We start from the raw sequence: 23,238 nt of genomic DNA, 5'->3' as shown, positions 1-23,238 counted from the left end.
TGATTTGTTAAAAGTAAACCTGAGCATTGCTTTTAAGAGATTTCATAGACATGCTATGCAGGATTCATAGGAAATTCCTAGATGTAAAGATACTTCACTCGCAACAGGTCAACTTGGCTATTTGACATGATAAAAGGTTACTAAATATAATCTCATAATTGAAATATGTTTGTTTTATATGCACTGCAATTAAAAAAAAAAAGATAAATAGAGTGAGTTACAATCTTAGATCTCTTATCCACTAGCGCCGCCACAATGTTGCTTTTGAAACGACACTTTTTTTAAAACATAAACATGAATATGATCTGAAGCCCAACCTTCAACAAAATGCAATAAAATGTGTTGCTTTAATACATACATGCAAATATGTAATTATAAGTTATTGTTTGTATATGCATTTAATTTCTGTTCACTTTGTTTGGTGTGACAAAAAATTTGTAGTGTTTGTGGTTGTTTGTGAAGATTTTAACCTGCACGTAAATCGGTAAAAAAAGAAAAAAGAAAAAAAGGTCACAGTCTTTGTGTGGAACTTTTCATTCTTTCATATAATTACATTTCTCCAGTAGATGGCACTATAAAACAGAAGATGTTCTGATCTTTTTTTCACACATTGAAAAACACCGGAACATGCCTGGGTGATGCTATTATTCACAAAACATTTCATGCGATTTCATTAACACTGCAATAACAGTACTGTATGTCTATCTGTCTATAGTCTTTGTACGGAAAGGCTGCTATTCAGCTACTCAAGCATTACACACCACTGCAGTTTACATACAGCTTATCTGACAGCACAGCAGACCGCCATATTGCATTTCAGCTTCATTATCACAACCACAAGTTAACTTTCAGGCAGGTTAAACATAGTGTATTTGTGCATACATTATGGAATCTGTATTATATATGTTTCTATATTATTAAAGTCAATTGATTACGTATGAGATTAAATTATGTAGGTGAATTTAGCCACTTGATGACTGTCTCAGTGTACCCTTATTCACACTATTGATACATCTGATAGTAGAATTCTATTCTAATGTGTAGTAGTGTAAATTATAAACTAGAATATGGATTTTGCAACCAACTATATGATAATGAAGGCGAAGTCAGAGTTTTTATATTCCATTATATAACTCTGATGTTACATGCGTTATAGTACAAAATGGGTAACAATAAAAAAATTACAAAAAAATGTATAAGATGAAAGACTGACTAAGAGGCGCACTGTAAATTCTCGCAGTAGGTTGTGAATTCTACTCTTATGAGCAGCTGTGAACCCACAACGGAAGTGCTTGTATACCAGCTATTTGTGTCACCTGAACAAATTAAGATGCGGTCAGTTTTCTTATTCAGATACATGCTTTGTCCTGTTGTCTACGGTGGTCGAGAGAGCTCAACGCGCTGCAACTTAAGAAAACACATGCAAACAGAAAAAGCACCAGCAAATCAAGAAAACATCTTCATCAGTTTGACCCCAGGTACTGCAAATGCTCACAACACAACCAAATAAAGAATTTTATTTGCAGCGCGTTATTTGTTTGGCTGTGTTGTGAGTATTTGCAGTGCGTGTGTTGTCAAATTGATGAAGTTGTTTTCTTTTTTTCTATTTGCATCGCGTTTCTTTGTTTGGTTGCTTTGTGAGCATTTGGAGCGCGTGTGTTGTCAAATTGATGAAGTTGTTTTCTTTTCTATATGCAGCGCGTTGAGCTCTCTCGGCCACCGTAGGTTGTCGGCATTTGTGTGTTGTATTTTGAAGTAAAGAAATCACTTGCATAATCCAGCGTCATGCACCAGTCTAATCAGTGCGAATCGTGTCCACGAACAGTTCGTTTTCAAAAAAACAGGTTCAAGAGTGTGATAAATATAGTGTATATCGTGACATATTATTTAGTCAATTTGGGGAGGAAAGAATGACACGAAGATATTTTAGAAAAAGGTTTAATGGATAGACAGGTATACCGAGCACTAAGTATATATATATATATATATATATATTTTTTTTTTTTTTTTTTTTTTTTTTTTTTTTTACAGGATTTCTATATTGCCTAAAATATCCTAATATTTTATCCTTATATTTTCTATATTGTCTAATATATATTTTTTTTCTGTTTTCATACTTGCTGGAGGTAATGATCAAAAAATAGTTTGACCAATAATAACATGCAGGCATTGCACTGTTTGACAAATCAAATGAAAGGGGACCATGTAAAGCACAAATAAAATAAGAGATGTCGAGCCAAAATCTGGTTTTCCGTTTGTTAAACAAAAAAGTTTGATGAATCCTTCCATTTATCGACTGTATTTCTCCACGTAACGCCAACTTTGTTCTTACTCCCAGTTTTCAGGAATCAAATTTTGAATCGGTTCGTCCCCATTGACTTCGAATCTTATTAAACGACTCGTTCAGTCTGAGCCGGTTCAATGATTCATGGAACAGAACTGACCTCATGATTCAAATCAAAAGAACTGAGCTCTCGACTCCTGGACGAATCATACAGCTGACAAACATTCTTCAAGGTCATATTCTGCACTGCCACTTAAAAGAACGCTTTTCTGTCGGTCACCACATTATTTCGTTCAGTCCAAACATGAAAGAATATGAAATTCCTTGTGAAATAATGCATTCTAATTTATGAACACAATTCAGTCAGAGCCGCTAAGTTCCACTTAGTTCTTCAAGCACTTCTGCTTACTTGACACTTTCAGCCTCGCTGTTTTGCGTTGGTTAATGTAGGCGGAGTTAAGTCACAGTGCCTTCCAAAACAAGGAAAGTGTGTCGATACAAGGACAGTTAAGTTACTGCTACCCGGGAGAAGAGAGTCGAAGAGCTGCGATGATTTCATAGACAGCATTCCTCGTTATTGACATTAAAGAGGTAACGCTGATATTGGTCTTGATAGTTAAAAACGCTAATACTACAGCTACCTTGGTACTGAGAAAGAAAAACCGAGATGGTCAGTGGTTGTGCATTCCTGATTGGGACATGCTGTTATACTTGTGTGTTCACAGCAGCAAATAAAGTTGTTTATGTATGTTTTTGGTGTTCCCATTGGTGGCTTTGTTAGGATGAGCTTCCATGAACTAGAGAACCAGTTTGTGTTCAGTGGTTACTTGAATGCTTATTAGCGATATATTGAATGATGATCTTATTATTAAGAAGCAGACTATGCTTTGAAAAGTTTTTCTATTGGTTTAATCCCAATGAATATCTTCACTGTTGTGGAGGAGTCATGGTCAAGATCTAAGAGAGCTGTGAAGGTCCCTTACAGATGTGTTCTATCATATCTGTATTCTTTTCATTGCTAATATTGTTGCTGGAGAAATGCATGATCACCTGAGAGGTTATTATGAACCTATTGTTAAAAAATCATTGTTTACTGTCCACCTACTGTAGTTGTACCACAACCCTTGAAGAACATGGAAGCATCTGAAGAGTCCATAAGAATGACTCCCGATCCTCAGAGCAAAAAATGTCTACAGAATCAGGACACGCACATATATCAAGAGAAAAAACCATCTGCACAATCAGGTAGGTACTCCATCACACAGGTAACAGAAAAAAGATTCCTGTATTTTTAGCTTTTTAAGTCTGTGCGTCCAGTCAAACTTGACTAAAACAGTTATATCACCTGGTAAAAGTAAAATGTACATTTTCCTGTTATTTTCATAATTAATTATTTGTGTGGTGATTAAAATTAGAAGCTCTTTTTTGTTATAAAGTAGTAATGAACTAACAATGACTAGTAAAGACAATTTTCCTGATTATTATAACTCAAAAATTAAATCTGTTGTGTGTTTCACAACTTGGTTAGATATGATAAAGGTAATCTAAAACATGTTGCTTTAGTTGGGTAACAGTTATGTAATACAAATAATAGCTTAATGGAACCTTGTTTTTAAAACTGTAAATTTCTTGGGATAGCTGTGAGGCTGTAATCAAGCAGTCATATATACTCAGGTATATTGTAGTTAATTAAATGTGATTAATGTGCAGACTGTTATATCATTCATCTGGGATGTCAATGATTATAAGGTCTGCAATTCAGCAATTCAAACACTTGCTAGTGCTTACTGTAAAATTGTTTGTACACTGTAAAAAAAAATAAAAAAAGGCGGAAAATGCACTGGTAATTTTCTGCCATTAATTTTACACAGCACATTTCCATTAACAGTAAAACACAATGCGGTGCAGTGCAAAATTCAAAATTCAGGTAAAACACCTGTAAAAATCAATTCGGAAAATTGCTTCAGTTTAATACAGTACAATGTGCCCTATTTTTATAGATTTTTTACAGCATAGGAAAGCATGAAAGAAGCCTTGAAAACCAAAGCCATGTGAGCTTGTGTATGATGATTGCAGTGAACACAATTAAGTGATTCTATGATGACTCATGAGCAATTCATGTGAGGATTTTTGTCACATTGAATATTCGTGAGATATTTTGTTTTAACAGTGCCAGTATACAATCAAAATAGGTATACTGGTACTGTTGAATCTATATACTGTTGTAATTCGAGAGTGAGTCATGTTAATGTATTTACGTACTTTTGTATGATGCTTGCATATTTTTAGTTTTCCTTCTTAAATGATTTTAGTTTTCCTTCTTATATGTATGTATGTATATATATATATATATATATATATATATATATATATACAGTAGTCAACATTTGAAGTGGATCAAAAAAGTTAATCAAAGTTGTCTTAAGACAGGAAAGCATTTTGGCTGTAGGTTTTAGGGCAACTTTGATGAAAGGTTTTGATCCACTTGTTTTTGATCCAAATGTTGACTACTGTAAATACATTGTACTCTTCCCTCTCTCTGTCTCTGTAGGCAGTGGTGCAGCACTGGTGTTGTGTTCTGTGTCTGTGGCCTGCTTGAGTGGGTTGATGATGGGCTATGAGATGAGTCTGATATCAGGAGCATTGCTTCAACTCAGGGAAATTTTGAGTCTCTCCTGCCCGCAGCAAGAGCAAGTCGTTGGGTCCCTTCTGTTTGGAGCCTTTCTCCTCTCCCTGGGTGGCGGCACCATCCTGGACCGCTACGGACGGCGGTTCTCCATCATCCTCACGGCGCTGCTGTGTGTGTTGGGCACGCTTCTGAGCGTGTGTGTGGTGTCGTTTTGGGTGCTAGTAGTCGGGCGGATGCTTGTCGGCATGGCGGTAGCGCTGTCTGGCACAGCGTCGTGCCTTTATGCGGCAGAAGTGGCACCGGCCGCCTGGCGTGGGAGGTGCGTGTGTGTGTATGAGTTGATGGTAGTTTTAGGGATGCTCTTGGGTTTTGGACTGAGCTGGGCATTCGCAGGGGTTCCGGATGGATGGAGGTTTACGTTCGGTGGCGTGTTGCTCCCCGCTTTGCTGCAAGCTGGCATAATGCCGCTTTTGCCGCAGAGTCCACGCTTTTTGCTGGCCCAGCAGCGTGAGAAAGAGGCTCATGCAACTCTCCTTCGTCTCCGTGCAGGAATCAATGGTGTAGACGCGGTAGAGGACGAACTTCGGGCGATACGCATGACATTGGGGGCGGAGCGCCTGCACGGCTTCCTGGACCTCTTTTGTTCCCGTGACAATATGCTTCAGAGACTGCTTGTTGGTGCTGCACTGGTTTTCTTGCAGCAGGCTACTGGACAGCCCAACATTTTAGCGTATGCGTCGACTGTTCTCAGCAGCGTGGGCTTCCATGGGAATGAGGCAGCGACTCTTGCATCCACAGGGTTTGGTGTGGTTAAAGTGGCAGGGACCATTCCTGCAGTCTTTCTAGTGGACAAAGTGGGGCCTAAAGTCCTACTATGTGTTGGAGCTGTTGTCATGATGTTGTCAACAGCAACACTGGGGGCCGTTACTTTGCAAAGTCACACACATGTTTCTAGCCTATGCAGAGGCCCCGTTAATAAAGCCAACTTAACAGTATTTGGGATGGCAGAAGAGACTGATTTCCAGACAAGCAATCCACTGGGTTTGTACCAGCCTTCTTACAATGAACTTCAAAACAAGCATAAAACAAATGTTTTCCTCTTTAATGACACTAAGGATCATTGGAGTTTAAACTATACTAATGATTATAGGACAACATTTATGGAATTGGCTAAGGGTTCTGAGAAAGACAGTTCCAAAATTGCACTTCAGTCTCTTCATGTTAATGAGGTGTCGCCCTCTCTGAAATGGATCTCTCTGGTCAGCTTGCTGGTTTACGTAGCTGGATTTTCCATCAGCTTGGGACCAAGTAAGATTCAGTCACTGTTCACACTGTCACATAAAACAAAAACGTCCTGTTAAAGGAATAGTTCACCCAAAAAGTTAAATATGTTGGAAATGTACTCACTCTCAGGTCATCCAAGATGTAGATGAGTTTGTTTCTTCATCAGAACAGATTTGGAGAAATTCATCATCACATTATTTGCTCACCACTGGATCTTCTGCAGTAAATGGGTGCCGTCAGAATGAGAGTTCAAACAGCCGATAAAAACATCACAGCAATCCACAAGTAATCCACACGACTCCAGTCCATCAGTTAACACATTGTGGAGAAGAATGCTGCATGTTTGTAATAAACAAATCCACCATTAACACATTTTCAACTTCACACTGTTGCTTCCAGATAAAATATAAGTCCTCTGTCCAAAATATAGCTTTCTCAGAGGAAGAAACAAACTCATCTCGGATGGCCTGTGGGTGAGCATATTTTCATTTTTGGGTGAGCTATTCCTTTAAGGGGTGGTCTATCCAAAAAATGAAAATCCCTCATGTCATTCCAAACCAATAATGACTGAGTTTCTTCTTTGGATCACAAAAGGAAAATTTCGAATAATGCAATTATTTTAAAGTTGTAGAACTTTAACATGCAACTGCAATAAACAGGGACTTTTTGTATTTTATGGTTCATAAAATCCAGTGAGTTGTTAACCGCTGTGACTGGATTATTGAATAAGTTCAAGAATCATATAATATCCAATTTAAAATAATTCAGACTGATTCATTGAAACATTCAGTCTGAAAAGAAGGAATTTATCGTGTATTTGTTCGAACATTGCTACTACTCTCCAGTGAGCTGTTAACTGCTATGTTTGGATCATCAGTCTTTTTTATGAACAAATCTTTCAAGCCGATTCATTTAAAACAAAGGACTCAAAAGAATATTTTTTATGGAGCTTTGCAGCCCCGGTGCCAATTCGCTTTCTGTAATGAAAAGAGAGGCCAGAATAATCTTCAGATATTTAGAAGAAAGGTAGTCAAGCAGGTTTGGAACAACATGAGATTGATTAAAGGGGTCATATGATGCGATTTCAATGTTTCCTTTCTCTTTGGCGTGTAACAAGCTCTTGGTGCATAAAGAAGATCTGTAAAGTTGCAAAGACTAAACTCTCAAATCCAAAGAGATATTCTTTATAAAGTTAATACTTGTCCACACCCCCTGAAACGGCACGTTCTAACACGCCCCCACATATCTACCTCACTATGTGGGAAGATTTACATAACACCGCACAGATGTTCACGCAAAGAAAGAAGGCGTACCTTTTATTCTCATTGTAGTATTGTTGTTGCCGCCGCCATGTCATATAGACGCTGTATGTTTGGTTGTGAAAGCGAAACTACTTTGTTTGGCCTTCCAAAAGAGGACGATTTCCGCTTTGTCATTCCTGGAGTTGATCTGTGATCAGCTCCAGGAATGACATCAACTTCGTGCCTTGGATCGCTGGATTGGCTTTCACCGTGGACGAAGCGGAGCCTAGCCCGGGGTCGTCACATGTGGTTGCCGCAAGCCCAATGGACGCTCCTTCGTAGAATCTGTTCTCAAGCCGCCTGCCTCTGCTCATTCTAGACCGCGGCGCACTCTAGGCCTCCGGCCTCTGCTCACTCAAGGCTGCGATGTGTGACGCTCTTTCGTTGAGAAAGCAAAACTACTTTGTTTGGCCTTCCAAAAGAGGACGCGACTAGAAATCATGTTTATATCACGTTTATAATGGGTTTTAATGTTTATGTCTCGTCGCTCCCGCCGGACAGGGCATCACAATATGTTAACATTTCCGTCACACGCTTGAGGTATTTGGCCAATCACAACACACTGGATAGCTGGCCAATCACAGCACACCTTGCTTTTCAGAGTGATGAGCCTTTTAAAAATCGACGCGTTTCAGATAATGTACAATATGTGTAAAATAATGTGTTTTTTGAACCTTAAACACATTGCATTACACCAAATACACCAAATAATGTTCTTTTTAGCAGCATCATATGACCCCTTTAAATGTTTTATTTATTTATTTTTTAGGTGAACTATTCTTTTAATGTTGCATTTCTATGAACAGCATATGTTGCAGATCTTTCATTTTTATAAGATGTTTTTTTCATTGTCTCTGGCTTTTTTAAACCAAATGTAATTATCAATCTGCAGTGGTTCATGTGGTTTTGAGTGCGATCTTCCCAACTGGCATCCGTGGAAAGGCTGTGTCCGTCATCTCTGCCTTTAACTGGGCCACAAATTTGCTCATATCGATGACCTTCCTTACTCTGACAGGTAACACACATACAAACACAGAAAGGGGTTATTTACAGCTATGAGATCAGTAGATCATGGTGACCCAGTTGTATTTCAGGGTGCAGGCAGTGTATTTATCAATATCTGGCTTGTGAAGTTCATCCAATAAAACCCATGTAGATTGAGGCTGTCTCTGTTTAGATACGTAAATAAATAGTCTTGTACTCTGGGTCCTTGATCTGACACCGTTAAGGGGAAAATTTTATAATTAGTGAACATCACTATTACTTTTTCTTAAACTTAAAGTTAGTGGTTTGATTAAATTCCTAAGCCTAAGTATTCAATTTAATACAAAAACTGTCTCTTACTGTTTGTGCTACAGACATGAATGTCATTACATTTCTAAAAAGAGTCTGACAAGCAAGACACCATAATGTCCCTGCACAAGTTATGTAAGAGCACAGTTCATTTTGACATAGATCATTAACTAACAGGGTCAAAGGGATGTGTTGTGATTTGAGTTTCTATTCTGGAAAAACAGTTGATTGATTATTAATGTTAGAATTTAACCCAGCATGTTGTCCTCATAGCTTACAAGTGTTGCCGTAGCCTGTCTAAAATTATATAAATCAAAGGTTTTCAGATGGGTCCAGAGTCCACAAGGGGATCTATTGAAAATTTGAGAAAAAAATTAAGCGTGTCAGTGTTAACTGTAAACATTCTTTGGAACAATATTTGTTGTGAAAAGGGCACTACAAATGCATTTGAATTAAATTAACATTACATAATAGGTGGATACTTTTAAGAAAGATACTTTTAATAGAATGTCATTATTTTTCATATATATTTACATATCAGATAGATAGATACATATATACATGCATATAATAATTTGCTTTGGCTTCAGTAACAGTACAAAAGCTAGTTATTTAATTTAGCAAACAAAGCATTTACAATATCATTATTATTATTTATTTCATTGTTTTTTTGTTTTTTTTTACACAGTATCAGTTCTTATGTATGAAAATATATAACTGTCTTTATATTTTAGGAAGTGACTAAAGACTATGACAAAAGAAGCAAAGTTTTGTTCTCAGACACTGCTCACTAAGTGTGCATTGAGTTAGGATTGTGTGTTTAGAGGCAGTCCGCCAAACATTGATTTGCCACCTGTGGGGATGTTCCTGCAGAGATGGAATGAAAACACAAAGAAACACAAACTTACAAAGCGTTGCACAGAACAATAAACAAAAACGTTTTTGTAGCAGAAAGGAGTGCTTTTCAGAGGTGATTTACTGAATTGTGTTGTGGTCATAGAGAGGATCGGCCTGCCCACTGTGATCTTCTCCTATGCTGCTATGAGCTTCGTGTTGGTGGTGTTTGTGATTGTATTTGTGCCAGAAACGAAAGGCCGATCGCTGGAACAGATCTCTAAGGAGCTTGCCATGAAGTGAGTGCACAAGCAAATGCTTCTCATGTTAATGATCCCATTGAGGTATGTTAATCTCAAATTAAGTTAATTAGTTACGGTGACCATCCATCCTCTTTTTCCCCCAAACATCTTCTTACCAGGATTTCTAAATTGCCTAAAATGTCTGAGTTTTGGCTTTGTTATCCTCAAACTTGCTGAAGGTAGTGACTAAAAAGTAGCAGGCATTGTACATAATCAACCAATTGTGGCGTGCAAGAAGGAGGGATCTACAGAGAACTAATAAATTAAAGCAAATACTAAATATATAATGTATGAGGACTGTAAAGTGCATGTTAATTGAAGAGGAAAGCTAAAACCAGCTATTTTAGGCAATTTTAAATCCCAGCCAGGACATGTCTGTGAAAAAAAGAAGATGTGCGGTCATCCTGAATTACTAGAGTTTGCTCAGGCATCACTTTTGTTATTGCTGTATGTATTAAAATTTGCCATGTAAGACAATTTTATTAATTAAAATAAATTGTTATATTAATTAAATAATTTAATTTGTGAATGTTTTAATGCATTGATTAAATCTTATATATTATATTTGGCTAAAAATACACATATTTACAATGAAGGAGAGACTTGAAAATACAGAATATCCTAGACACTTGGGATGATAAATGTTTTTTCAGCAACCTGTTCTACAAGTTCCCCATTCAGCAAAAAATGTCTTTACAATAGCGGTGTGAGGGCCAAAAACACTCATACACATGTTTATACAATGTTTGGCACTTGTCATGCATCAGTGACTTTTTGTTTTAAAGTGCATAACATAATGATCAGACGTCTTGTTCTGCAGGAATCACCTGAGCAGCAAACTGCTGCATCATAGAAGAAAACACGAGGCTATAGCACAACCCTCACAGGAGGAAAAAGCCCTCACAAATGTTTGACTCTTTTAAGAGAGGAAGTGCACAAGGGTATTTGCAAACAACAGGACAGCCGAGCCTGTTACTGCACAATTTAAAGTATTGAAGAGATATAACTGAGTGATGTTGTCATTGTGATAATTTAGCTTAATAAACCTTTCCATGGCATGATGGGTCAGTTGAGAAGAGTTTTTTGTCAATATGATTTATTTGTGTTCAATTAAAAAAAAAAGTTTTGGTATTGACTGAGATCAGAATCAGAAAGAGATTCATATGGAATATTTACAGCTGACTGTTATGAAACACTAAATTGTGCAATCATGACCATAAGCAAGCCATGGCAAGTCAAAGCCAGGTTCTGTGGCCCAGCCACATGTCAGTGTTTGTGTGCTGAGCACTTCCAGTATGACATTTAAAGGTGTGTCTCTGGAATGAGATGCGTTTGTGTAATCAAGTTATGTAATATTACAAAATTAAATTTTCAATGGTCATTAAAAAAAGTGATTTAAGTAAAAAAAAAAAAAAATTCTCTTGCTCCATCACTTCGTCATTTTGACTTAAAACCACATTTTGTGTTTTATACATTACATTTTTGACAGAATTAGACTTATTAAAACATCTTATTATTCTAAAACAAAAATAAAATGCATTTAAATATAGTTAAGATTGTAGCGATATGCTTTTATTTCTTTTTTTTTTACCAGCTTTTAATGACTTTCCAGAAGTACGTGTTTTTTTTTTACAAGCTGTTTTCCCGACGGTGTAAACACTTATTGGGCAAATACATGAGGCGTGATACCTAAAATATGAAAGCACAATCAAATTAACCAAAAAATAGTTACAAAGCTATTAAGTAAGAGGCAGTGGACAAGTATTACTTTAGTGAATTACCTGTGGGCCTAAATATGAGTAATGCTGGGATATTACTCTTGCGGAGACATGGACACAATGACTTAATATAGGGGTTATTTTATTTTGTTTATTATAAAATACAAAAGTTTTCACATATTACAAACATATGGACCAAAGACTCCTTCACAACTCAAGAGTGTTCTTGTCCAAAGTATACACCAGATATACATCACCTGCTGTTTAAATGTGAAGTGATTGCCCTTTAACTTCTCGCTTCTGACTTATTAAATGAGTTGCGAAGACATCACTAGAATCAACTTAGCTAAAATTTCCATGAACTTTCAGTAAAATGTGATCCTTAAATGTCACTGCTTGCCAGTTTTTACTTTGGTGTCCATGCATTATATAATACAGTTAATTCAAGTGTTTATAAACTACACAATGTCAGCAACACAATGTCAATGCACTAATGGTCCTCTTCTGAGCTTTAAGAGGTTGTCATAAATCGCTGTGGGGTCCGAACACCAAAGTCAGCGTTCAAAGGCATGACTCTGAAAACACACGACCCAGACCTGCTTGGACGTGAAATGGCAAAAGCTGCCTTGGAGACACATACAGTACAACAGTTACAAGCCTTAAAACATTCAATGATAAGGTGCTTTTCATTTCAAACTGGTGCCTACGTGTGCGTGTGTGTTTTATGACCGTGTTTTCTGACACTCAAACAGTAGAGGATAAATCTGCTCCACTGCAGATGCCACGCTCTGCACATTTGGTCCTAGAGAGAGGGAAAAATGGTCATTAACAATAAGATCTAACATTAGTTCAGCTTTTCATTATACAAGAAAGCAGGTTCTAAACAGTGGGTTGCATTCATTATTCATAGGTATGAATGCAAGGTATAATGACGGCTACACGTCATGGGGTAACACATTTCTATAATGCCCGCCTGACATTGGCCGGCCACGAACAACCACCCTCAAACACAGTAGCTTGTTGTGTGGTTAACATCATGTCAAGAAGACGCTGTGTCCTACACTGTGAAAGTTTATTTGGACCAGATTGCTCCTGTGAAACTCAACTTGTAAGTATGATTAATAATTGATGTTTATATTTTCTAGCGATCGTTCAAAATGCACTTAATTCTCTACAAAATAGGCATCTAATGCTCAACTAATGCAGAAATGTATAATGCTATCTGTCGTACTTGGTGGCAGCAGAGGTTTTCACCTTTGCTTGGCATTCTAATAAAGTTCTCACATGTGCACATAAATAAATCATAACAATGACACTGCTACCACGTCTTATAACTAACACAAACTAAGTTAACACTTCCCACTGAGAAACATCCTGCTCCAGTCGTGCTTGTGAATCAGTGTCTGGTCCTTCGGCCTCAAATTTATAAGGTAAAATTGATAAAATCTTCATTCAGTTATGGCAATGGGTGTTTCATTTCAAACACACCCTGCAGTGAAATTAAAATGTATATTATGAGAAAAACAATGTGTTTTTTTTTTTACCTTTGCTTGCATGTAAACCTGTTGTAGGAGCTTCTCAAAACAATATTATGAACCTTAAAAATGGTATAATGGGGCACTTTAATATAATGTGGCTAAATAATCTATGAATACTTTAAAGTATGTGACTAATGCAGTAATCTGCAAGAGCTCTATAGAGGCAAGCACTGAAGTCTTGGTCATTTTAAATCAGTAACTTGAATTCATTCAAGAATTCATTGAATCTGTATTAAAATGTTTTTTCGGCGGTCCAGATGTTTGCAGTACATTCCAGCTAAACCCTGATTATGGTAGAGAAAATGATACTGAGCGAATGCGTTGTGGTTATTTTACCTGTAACAGTGATACTGCCTGTGGAAAACACCTGTACTGTACTCCTGAGGTTTTTAATCCTGTATGACGCAGCAGGATGGATCTCGGGTTCATAGCTAAAAATACACACAAATATAGTGATGAGACCTGCAATCCAGCTGTTGGAGAACATGTGGCATAATTTGAGATTGCCAATACACCATTTCACCACTAGAGAGCACTGTTTCTCTTTTTTAGACACTTTGGAGCCAGTTTCTCTGACAATCGTCTGACAAGTGGTCAGGCAAGACAAATTACTGTTCACAACTGGTATTACCACGCATCTCAAATGTGCCTCCTGCGATCACTTGTGACTGGATTTCACTGAAGGGAAAGTCTCTGCTTTCATCACTACATCCATTTACTGTTTAAACCTGTATTTAGCACTGACCAGTTGTCAGGTTGTCCCAAAACGGATGTTAATACCAAATGTAAACAAGCACGAGCACAAATTGTACATTTACAAAGCCAGTCGGTTGTCTCTTACCTGTTTTCATTAATACTGGCCATCCACCATACAAATGCACTTACTATTAAAATACATGGGCATAGTGACATTTCTATGTCGTTTGAGAATATCGTGAGTGGAAATATAATGTCTTACCTGGCAATAGGGCGATTATTCTTAGTGAACTCAATGAGACGAATTTGAAAAGGCAAGGAGCACACTGCCAACACATTGACAACCTTAAAGTCCGAGAACCTCACCTGCAGATGAGACAATCCCATTTATGCATCATTCAGAAGTTGTACAAAGCTGTTTGCAGTAGCTATTAATCAATTTAGACACCTTGAATCCAATCTTCTGCAGGCAGCGGGCCAACCGTCGAGCACCTAGTTTGGCTTCCTCCTCACTAAACAAAAATCAACATGCATGAAATTTACCAGTTAACCAAAAAGATTTTAGGATTTTAGAAGACATTGACAATTTCAGCAGCAGCACAAACAACTCTTGGCTTATTTAGTATTCTGAGATTTGATAAGCAGATTTTAGTAAGACCTTGTTGCTCCAGTGCAAATAATTTTCCCTGATGACCATATAGAGGCAGTGATACGCGGTTTCCGCAGCTTCATCAGGACTTTCTAGAGAAACATCCACAGAACATAAGCAAGAACAGGCGTTAATGATTGGCCATATACTGATTAATAGTGTTGATACTGATGATTTCAGGCAAAAGTTGAAAACATGACGGCATTTTCCATATATCGTGCACATGTTGCATCCCATTAAATTATTTTAAAGCTTGAAAGGAACAAAATGCATGCTTTGAATTAAAAAACACTAGACGTGTTAAATGATTATGTAACAGAACTGACAAAGCAGGAAAAGCTGCTGGTCTTCAAAAATTAACATCATTTGGACCTTTTCGCCAATGAATCATCTCATTCTGTTTCTCAGAATTTGTCAGCCATATTTATCAATCATAACCATCCAATCTTCTGCATAATCATGATCAAACAATCATGTTTTGAATTTGATAACTTTATGCATTTTACATTTTGGAAAAAATTGAAAAGACAAATCACACAAATTTAAAAACTGTTTTGAATTGCATTTAGACATGACTCTGATTTTGTTAAGCAGGTAACCATGACGGTTTTGAAAACCAAAATGAGTTAATTTTGAATAGTTCACTTCCAGAATAAAAATTTCCTGATACTTTACTCACCCCCATGTTATCAAATAAAATAATAAAAATGTATATATACACTGTTAAACCAGAAATGCTCATCTTGCACTAGATCCGCAATGCATGTCTGCAAATTCACGCATTACACATAATCACATTGGAAAGGTCACATGTGGTTAGCTCTTCGTCTGTGAACTCCAGTTCAAAAAGGTAGGATAGCGCGAAAAACTCCATCTCATTTTTTCCTTCAACTTCAGAATCATCTGGCATCGTTGTTTTACCTTTTTTGTAAAGGGCATTTGATTTTGCATGTTCACTTTGTAAACACTGGGTCGGTGCTTCCACCTACATCACACGTGACCTTTCCTACTTGACTACGTAATGTGTAAAGTAGAGCTACTGCAAGTTGAGCATTTGTGGTTAAAAGTATACACTTATTTTTCTTTTTTTTTTAAGAAAACGGCAAATCATTTCACTAGATAAGGCCCTCAGTCCTCTGCTGGGTTCATGTAGAGCCCTTTGATGCTGCACTGAAACTGCAGTTTGGACCTTCGGCCCATTGGCCACCATAGAAAGTCCATTATATGGAGAAAAATCCTGGTATGTTTTCCTCAAAAACCTTAATTTCTTTGCGAATGAAGACAGAAAGACATGAACATCTTGGATGATAAGAGGGTGAGTAAATTATAATGACCATTTATAATTCACAACATTTTTATTCTGGAAGTGAACTAACCATTTAAGGCCATGGTAATACCATTTCTAATCTTTCCATACTAACATGTAAATCCAGAATATAGGTGCTTAAGTATAACAACTCATCTCCAAAGCTCTAACTGTCTAGACTTACTCCCATCTCAGGCTTGTAGATGACATTAGACCCCTCTAGGCCAATGGTGTGCAGGTTTAGATGGCACCTGGTTCTGAAGACAGATACGACATTGGTAATAATGATATCAAGCGCCACATCATTACTGGGTTCCATGGAGCCGTTGTAGATGTTTTAAGCTTGACAACCCCTTTACAGATGCATGTCACGTTACAAAACAAAACCTGCAAAACACAACATAAGAATTTTTCTCCAGGTATGGGGTGGCTTTACATTGCATTTTGATGCTAGCTAAAGCTAAATTACATGTCTTAAATGACTTGTAAAGCAAATGTTTCTAGGTTTAATACACACAATAGGTGGTGATTAATTAACTATGACCATTATGCCCCAAACAAAGGTACTTTGGAAAACCCCAGCTTTTCCATGGGAATGATCCCTGTGATAAATGCACTCGAAGGTACTTTGGGTGAAAGCATCTGTTAAAATGACTATTCATATGCACTAAAGTGAAAAAGCATTCTAGTTTGATGCCTAACGTTACTTGAAAAAATATCAAAGCAGCCATTATTTTACATCTGCTCTATTTTAGCATTCAAGTTGTGTCTAAAGCACGGGCACATATTCTGATCTGATCAAATGACAAAACAATACGCTTGCAGAACAGTGTGCTACCTTAGTATATTTTTGCAGCAACTCCTAACAAATCTATTTACATTTCATGGTAAAATATTTTATTTTAGCACAAATTATTCATTCAACAAACACGTTTATCGAAAGCAACACAGGCAATTAATCAGCAGGAGACAACATTAAACGTGCATGCTAGCTATTTCAGCTCAAATACCAAATAACAGAGCTGCGCTGTTAGAATTAACAGTTAAATGTCCATATGCATGCAAAAGGTTTAGTTAATAACTAAGCGAATAGCAAACACTGAGCTAATAAACTTTAACTTACTGATATGGGGGCGTCAAACGGTGCGTCCGAGAGAATCTTATTATAAAATGTTGTGAGACGATATTAAAACGAGTGTTTAAATGTTTTAAAATCTATATGAATAAAAATTTAAGGTCGGAAGGGCACCAGAAGTAAACAAAAGCGTCAACACACAAATAACAGACAACCGGCGATTGTTGTCAAGGATGCCTCAGTTCCTGCGCGAGATGAGAAACCGCCCGTTCAAACACACCACAGCGCCTCCACACGGATAGGAGAAGAACAGCGACTCACGTTTAAGTGTAGAGCTCATATTTTCCTTCATAAACGACAGACTACTAGTGCCATCTTTTGGTACGAGAAACTTTAGTATGTTCCAAAAACAACAGTATCATTTGGATATTTTAAAACTCGATCGTGATATTGAATTTAATAAATGAAATCAGAGTGTTAAAATACCCCTCTCTTAATCTTGAGACATGGGCCAAATATGTCCCTAAACTTTACTAGTTTTTAAGATAGCAAAAAAGTTCATGTGAATTCAAATGTATTAAATTAGAAGATAGATTCAAATAAAGACAACAAATATGAATCTTTAAAAACTTTATATGTCCAAAATAAAAATAACAAAACAAATAGGTAATTTCTGTAACACTTTTTAAAAAATGTTTTATGTTCTATCAGCACATTTTGTTCAGACATACAATTTACTTTTTTTTTTTTTTTTCCAGGCAGTATCAAACTCAGCCTTCACCCAAAAGGTCCTCTTTCCATTTCAGCTGCTATGAGTTAAACAACATTACAAAGACACAGGTGAGTTTTGTGTGTGTGTGTGTGTGTGTGTGTGTGTGTGTGTGTGTGTGTGTGTGTGTGTGTGTGTGTATAAATATTGTAAATATTTTCTGTCATAATCTTGATACATGAAGTCCATCTCACTGGGATTTTTATTATAATTAATCTAGAAAAGCAAAGGCTGCTGCCTTTAATATATGGATATGGATAGCACACTATGAAACATGGTTTTGTTGTAAACACCGTAACATTTGCAGACTGAGTTGAGAGCTCACTAGATGAAGCTGACTATCAGTTTGAAATGTAGTATGATTTTATGTGTCCACTGAAGTAAATGCTAGATTTGTCAATGCTTTTATTAAATGTTTGACACTTTTTTTGTGCCTGAAGTTGTTGAACAATATCAAATATTGATTGACAAGGAGAAACGCGTTTTGTAAGACATTGAAAGTTTGCACTCCAGCAAATGTGTAAACCTCTGAACATGTTGAACCAGTTAATCAAAAATAAGTACTTAATATTGAAACAATTGCTCTTCTTATATTTTCTACACCTTTCCATGAATCTGATGAAATTGTCCAGCACTGCACTGTTGGACACCTTTTTTTCCGAGATATTATTCACAGCTTTCAACGTCTGTCTCTATTTTGTCCTGTCTCAGGTTTAAGGGGGTCAGCAGCTTTTGTCCAAAGTGGACGCATCTGGACAGAAAGCATTGTTAGCGGTTTTGTGGTTTCTGGAAAGGTGACAGCAGAATTGAAGTAGCCACTCTGGCATGAGTAGGAGAAAAGCATATAACTGAGGGTTTTCAGCTGTCTGAATGGACCTTTAGCATTTTTTGTGAATGATCTCATGACACCTCGATTATACACTGAACCAGCCTCAGATAAATAGTCCTAATTTATATGATATGATACTATCAGTAATGTCCCTGGAAGACAGTCGAGTCAAGTCACCTTTATTTTTTATAGTGTTTTATACAATACAGAGCACAGTAAAAACAGGAAAACAGAGGAATTTAGCATTGCATCACTTGCTCATCAATGCATCCTCTGCAGTGAATGGGTGCCGTCAGAATGAGAGTCCAAACAGGTGATAAAAACATAATCCTCAGGTAATCCACAGAACTCCAGTCTATCATTTAACATTTTGTGAAGTGAAAAGCTGTGTAATCCACCATTAAGACATTTTTTACTTCAAACCGCTGTTTCCAGCTAAAAATATGAGTCAGCTATCCACAATTTTGTTTTCTCCACTGAAAAAGTTGTCTCATCTGAATCAGGAGAGAAATATGCAGAGATCAAGCATGGTTTACAATTGAAAACAGCTCTAAACACATATGTTCGTGGATTTTGATGTGAGAGGACAACAGGGGATGGACTTTTGCACTGGAGAAAGTATTATTATGGACTATGGGCTCATATTTTGGCCAGAAGCAACAGTTTGAAGTTAAAAACATCTTAATGATGGATTTGTTTCTTACAAACACACAGGTTTTTGCTTCACAACATGACACACACTGGAGTCTATAATAGTGATGTTTTTATCAGCCCTTTGCAATCTCATTCTGACGGCACCCATTCACTGCAGAAGATCCATTGCTGAGCAAGTGATGAAGTGCTTAATTTCTCCAAATCTATTCCGATTAAGAAACAAACTCACCTACATCTTGAATGGACAGAGGGTGAGTATATTTTCAGGAAATTTTCATTTTGGGGCGAACTATTACTTTTCAGTGCAATTTTACTTTCATTCATCTCTAATTTTTCATTCTAACGTATTTACCAAGCAATTCAGATTTTACTAATTTGGGCTCGCCTGAACTCTGCTGCACTCTAAGACCCTTGAGTCTCTGTCCAAACTGGACGTTTCCCAAGCAAAAAGCACAATAGCTTCAGAGTGATTCAGTGCTGTTGTTTAGTTCCTCCTTGGTTACCAGATAGGCTTTGTGAAATCTCAAGGGCCTCTCTGGCAGAAATATACTGAAGTAAATAAAATAAATTGTGTGTGGAAAGCCCTGTAGAGATGTCCAGAGCTGTTTACTATAAAGCTTGAGATTTAAAGCAGGTTAGAGCAGTGTCAGACCACAAGCGACGTCTGCCGCGCCCCCTGCCGCACTGCAACTTCAGAGACTTAAGTGTGTTTATAGACTATAAAATAGACCTTAGCATCATTGAAATTCTCTTCCTGAGAGAAATAATACATTGTTCATTAAGATAGAAGATACATAAACAGACAGAACAGGCAGAGTAAACACATTCTTCATCACTCCCTTGCTGCTCATGAGCCCTGCCTGGCCCCGACCACCAAGATCCTCTTGGATCTTCTGTTCTTCTATCCGCTCATCTTTTGGATGGGGTGGGAATAACATTTGATTTTATTTTAGTCGATTCGATTGCAGTGATTTTTTTTTTGTTTTCTGTTGGTGGAGGTCAGAAAAAGGAAGTGCTATCGCTGTTATCTATCCTGCCAAACAGCATAAACATGGCCCGATGACTTAATACCAGCATTATGCACCATTTGCATAGTGCTAGTACAGAGGATGCTCAAGGTCGCGCAGGACTCAGGTCGGAGGTTAAGAAAGGGTCGGGTTCCTTGGAGAGTGTTTGGGGTTAGATGAGGGGCATTGGACGGCCTAAACTTGCAGGAGGATGTGAGTTCTGGAACCCTTTAGAACCCTTGTAAAAATAAAATCAAATGCATCTGGACGCCTCTTTGTCTAGTTTAAAGACAGAGATGCTGAAACGTCGTGTCATATTAAACATTGTTTGTGCTGCTGGATGTGTTGCTGAGGTAATGAGGATGATTTGTAAACAAGGAGGGGTGGAGCATGACCTTCCCTCCATGTTTACATTGGGCAGAAATCACAGGAACCAAACACTGGGATTGCTGCGCTACAGTAATGCATTCTGGGTAATGATACACGTTGGCGAGCAGCCATCTCAGATATTCTCTTCTTTACAGATGAAAATGCTTTTGGCCTTGTTTTTACAGCTTTATCTAGAGGGTAAATAAATGAAGTAATGTGCATAAAACCACTTCCAGTAATCAGGTCTTACTCAGGCCACCAGAACAGGAATGGATGTAGTGCAGTTTCACATATTAAGATCAAGGTATCGTGAAGATAATGTGATACTAATCAGATACTTAATGTGCAGTGACTGTGCTTTCATTTTATCTTATTTTTTTCTAGGCCATGTTTTCCCCAATTAAATTAGAAATTGTACTTAGAAATTTAAGTTTTCTAAGCAAATGTCAAATTAATTATTTTAATATGACATTATTTTATGTCACATTATTATTTTTTTTTAAGGGAAAATTGTTCTCAAACTGGGGGCAGCGAGGTTGCGATGAATGTATATGTTGTTATTTTTATGGCAGTGAAATTATTTATGCAATAAATAATATACAGTAATATATATATATTTTTTTATTTTAGTAATTACATATTTTATTATGCATAAATTTTATATATAATTAGATATAAGATTACGATGTCACTGTGAGAAAAGTGCTGTTTACCTTAATCTCACATGATGTTTTTTTTTTTTTTTTTTTACCAGTTTGATCATTTCCTACTACATTTTACCTTTTTGTGCAAATACATACATTATAAGTCAGCCAAAATGTAATGTTTCCTGATAGCTTGTAAATAGAGAAACAATTTATGGCAAAACTTCCCAGCTTTGTAAACTCATAGAGAGCGAGACTTCTCAGATCTCTGCATCTTTATCACATCTGGCAATGCAATAAAGAGAGCAGGAAGAGAGTGCAGGACTGAGAAAGATAAAGCAATACATTTATATAAAAAAGAGACACTACCACAGTCACAGAAAGACGCACACACCTGCTCTGTGCACTGGTTTATTTTCTACAAATGATTTGAAGGCAGTAGATTTATGCACACTAGAGTGTCTGGTGTTTCAGCACTAAGCTGTAAAAAAGAGCAGACATAGGATCTAAGTGTGAGAGAACAGACTCTGTCTCAGCCGTAAACATAGTTCTGGGAACTTCCATGTGTTTACATCATCCATTCTTACCAGCTAAATCACACACCGCTAACTTCTACCACAAGTCTGATGATCAATGCTTAAATGTAGTCCAATCATTTACATAGAAATCAGCTTCTTACTCCATCAAATCCCAAAATGTGTAAAATAATTCAAATAAATAAAAATGATGTATAATTTCTGTGCCACTTTTTTCACCAAATGGAATTGGCAAAATAACGGCATGGTTTTCAAATAGGCTTCTTTCATTGGTTGACCAATCAGATGGTATTGTCCCAAACTCATACCATTGGTTAAGCCAGTGTTGGTGTTGTTGGTCTGTTTGGGATGTTCAAACAAACAGAGCAATGTTTTTATAGCGCCACAGTATTTACATTTTTCAGGTTATCACCCTGTGAATTGCTTTCTTGTTTTTGTCTTGCCATATTAAGGTAGGATAGAAGAAAGTATTTTAACATTCAATAACTACTGAGTATTTTTTAAGCTATTTTATAGGACAGTGCCATTGAATATGCATGTTTTTAACAGACTTCTTACCTACCTGCCACTACGAATAGTTGTCCTGCTTCTCTTTACTATTTAATGCACACAAACAGGAAGTTCAGGCTTGGTAGAGGAGCTGGCACAGGTGAGGATGGAGGTCAGAGGTCAGCTGGTTTCTGTGGTGATGGAGTGCTTGGGTGTGGTGCTCTGGGTGTGTTTGGACTGAGCAAGAAAGGCAATGAAGATGTGTTTATAAAGACGAGCCTCTCTCATCACAAACACCTCTCTTCTCTTTTCTCTGCTTCTCTATCTTTCTCTCATCCTCTCCTTGAGATAAATAAACTGATAAAAAGCTGGAGGGAAAGGCCATGACGTCAGTCGGGCCCCTAAAACCCTGAGTGATGTCACAGCTCTCCCTGACCTCTGCTGTCACTCAGGCTTTAGTGTTTTTATGTGAGGGCTTCTCCTCCGAGTTCAACTGCTCAAAAAATAAAAAAGCTGGACACTTTTAGTAAATCTACTACATCTTGTACAGTGGAATGAAACATGAGTTTGTGCCACGTAGACACTACAAAGTTTTGCGAGTGACAACCGCATTAATGTTGCGTATGTGTGTATGGACTGCAGCAGTCACTCCTACTTTCCCAAACTCGCAAAGTTTTGGTTGTTTCAGTCTTGTTCTGTAGACATTGGTTGTTAATATCAGAATTTTTCAGGAGTAAATTCAGCTGTACAGTGTTATTGTCAGTTTACTGGGCTTTTCACATCTTAAATTGTTAACCCAGGGTCATTATTAACCCTGGGTAAATGTTTTATTACCCAGGATACCTTGTTCCATGTTAGTTAGTATTAGAGATAAACCCATAATCGATTTGACCATTTTTTTTTCCTATGGTACTTTAAATATGTAGCTTAACAGCTAGTTTGTAACTACTTAGATCACAAAAAAACTTTCCATAAATAACAATAACAACTGTTATTAGTAGTAAAATATTCATAGTTATGTTTTATTGTCAA

The 23,238-nt window shown here is 37.1% G+C and overlaps 2 protein-coding genes across 7 annotated transcripts; one reads left to right on the top strand and one right to left on the bottom strand.

The window, feature by feature from the left end:
- Nucleotides 1–2,592: 2,592 nt before the first annotated feature.
- On the top strand, nt 2,593–11,005 carry LOC109064046 (solute carrier family 2, facilitated glucose transporter member 12-like). The gene is made up of 6 exons (XM_042713429.1): nt 2,593–2,875; nt 3,395–3,529; nt 4,836–6,221; nt 8,391–8,513; nt 9,792–9,924; nt 10,748–11,005. The coding sequence occupies exons 2-6, from the start codon at nt 3,418–3,420 to the stop codon at nt 10,839–10,841; spliced, it is 1,848 nt and encodes a 615-aa protein (XP_042569363.1). The 5' UTR covers nt 2,593–2,875; nt 3,395–3,417; the 3' UTR covers nt 10,842–11,005.
- A 765-nt stretch (nt 11,006–11,770) lies between these two features.
- On the bottom strand, nt 11,771–17,189 carry LOC109064048 (TATA box-binding protein-like 1). Of its 6 annotated transcripts, none has more exons than XM_019081063.2 (8): nt 16,958–17,183; nt 16,019–16,221; nt 14,538–14,620; nt 14,328–14,391; nt 14,142–14,245; nt 13,520–13,614; nt 12,353–12,447; nt 11,771–12,270 (listed from the first exon to the last, which is right to left on the bottom strand). In XM_019081063.2, exons 2-7 carry the CDS (start codon nt 16,151–16,153, stop codon nt 12,368–12,370), a joined length of 561 nt encoding a protein of 186 aa, XP_018936608.1. In that variant the 5' UTR covers nt 16,154–16,221; nt 16,958–17,183; the 3' UTR covers nt 11,771–12,270; nt 12,353–12,367. The 6 variants fall into 6 exon arrangements, with proteins under 6 accessions (XP_018936608.1, XP_018936609.1, XP_018936612.1 ...); XM_019081064.2 differs by having other exon boundaries at nt 11,771–12,266; XM_019081067.2 differs by lacking the exon at nt 13,520–13,614 and having other exon boundaries at nt 16,958–17,189.
- Between the last annotated feature and the right edge of the window lie 6,049 nt (nt 17,190–23,238).

The sequence above is a fragment of the Cyprinus carpio genome, chromosome A23, assembly GCF_018340385.1.
Source record: "Cyprinus carpio isolate SPL01 chromosome A23, ASM1834038v1, whole genome shotgun sequence".
Taxonomy (NCBI): Eukaryota; Metazoa; Chordata; class Actinopteri; order Cypriniformes; family Cyprinidae; genus Cyprinus; species Cyprinus carpio.
The sequence above is the reverse complement of the archived record's forward strand: the minus strand, read 5'-3'. Positions and strand labels throughout refer to the sequence as shown.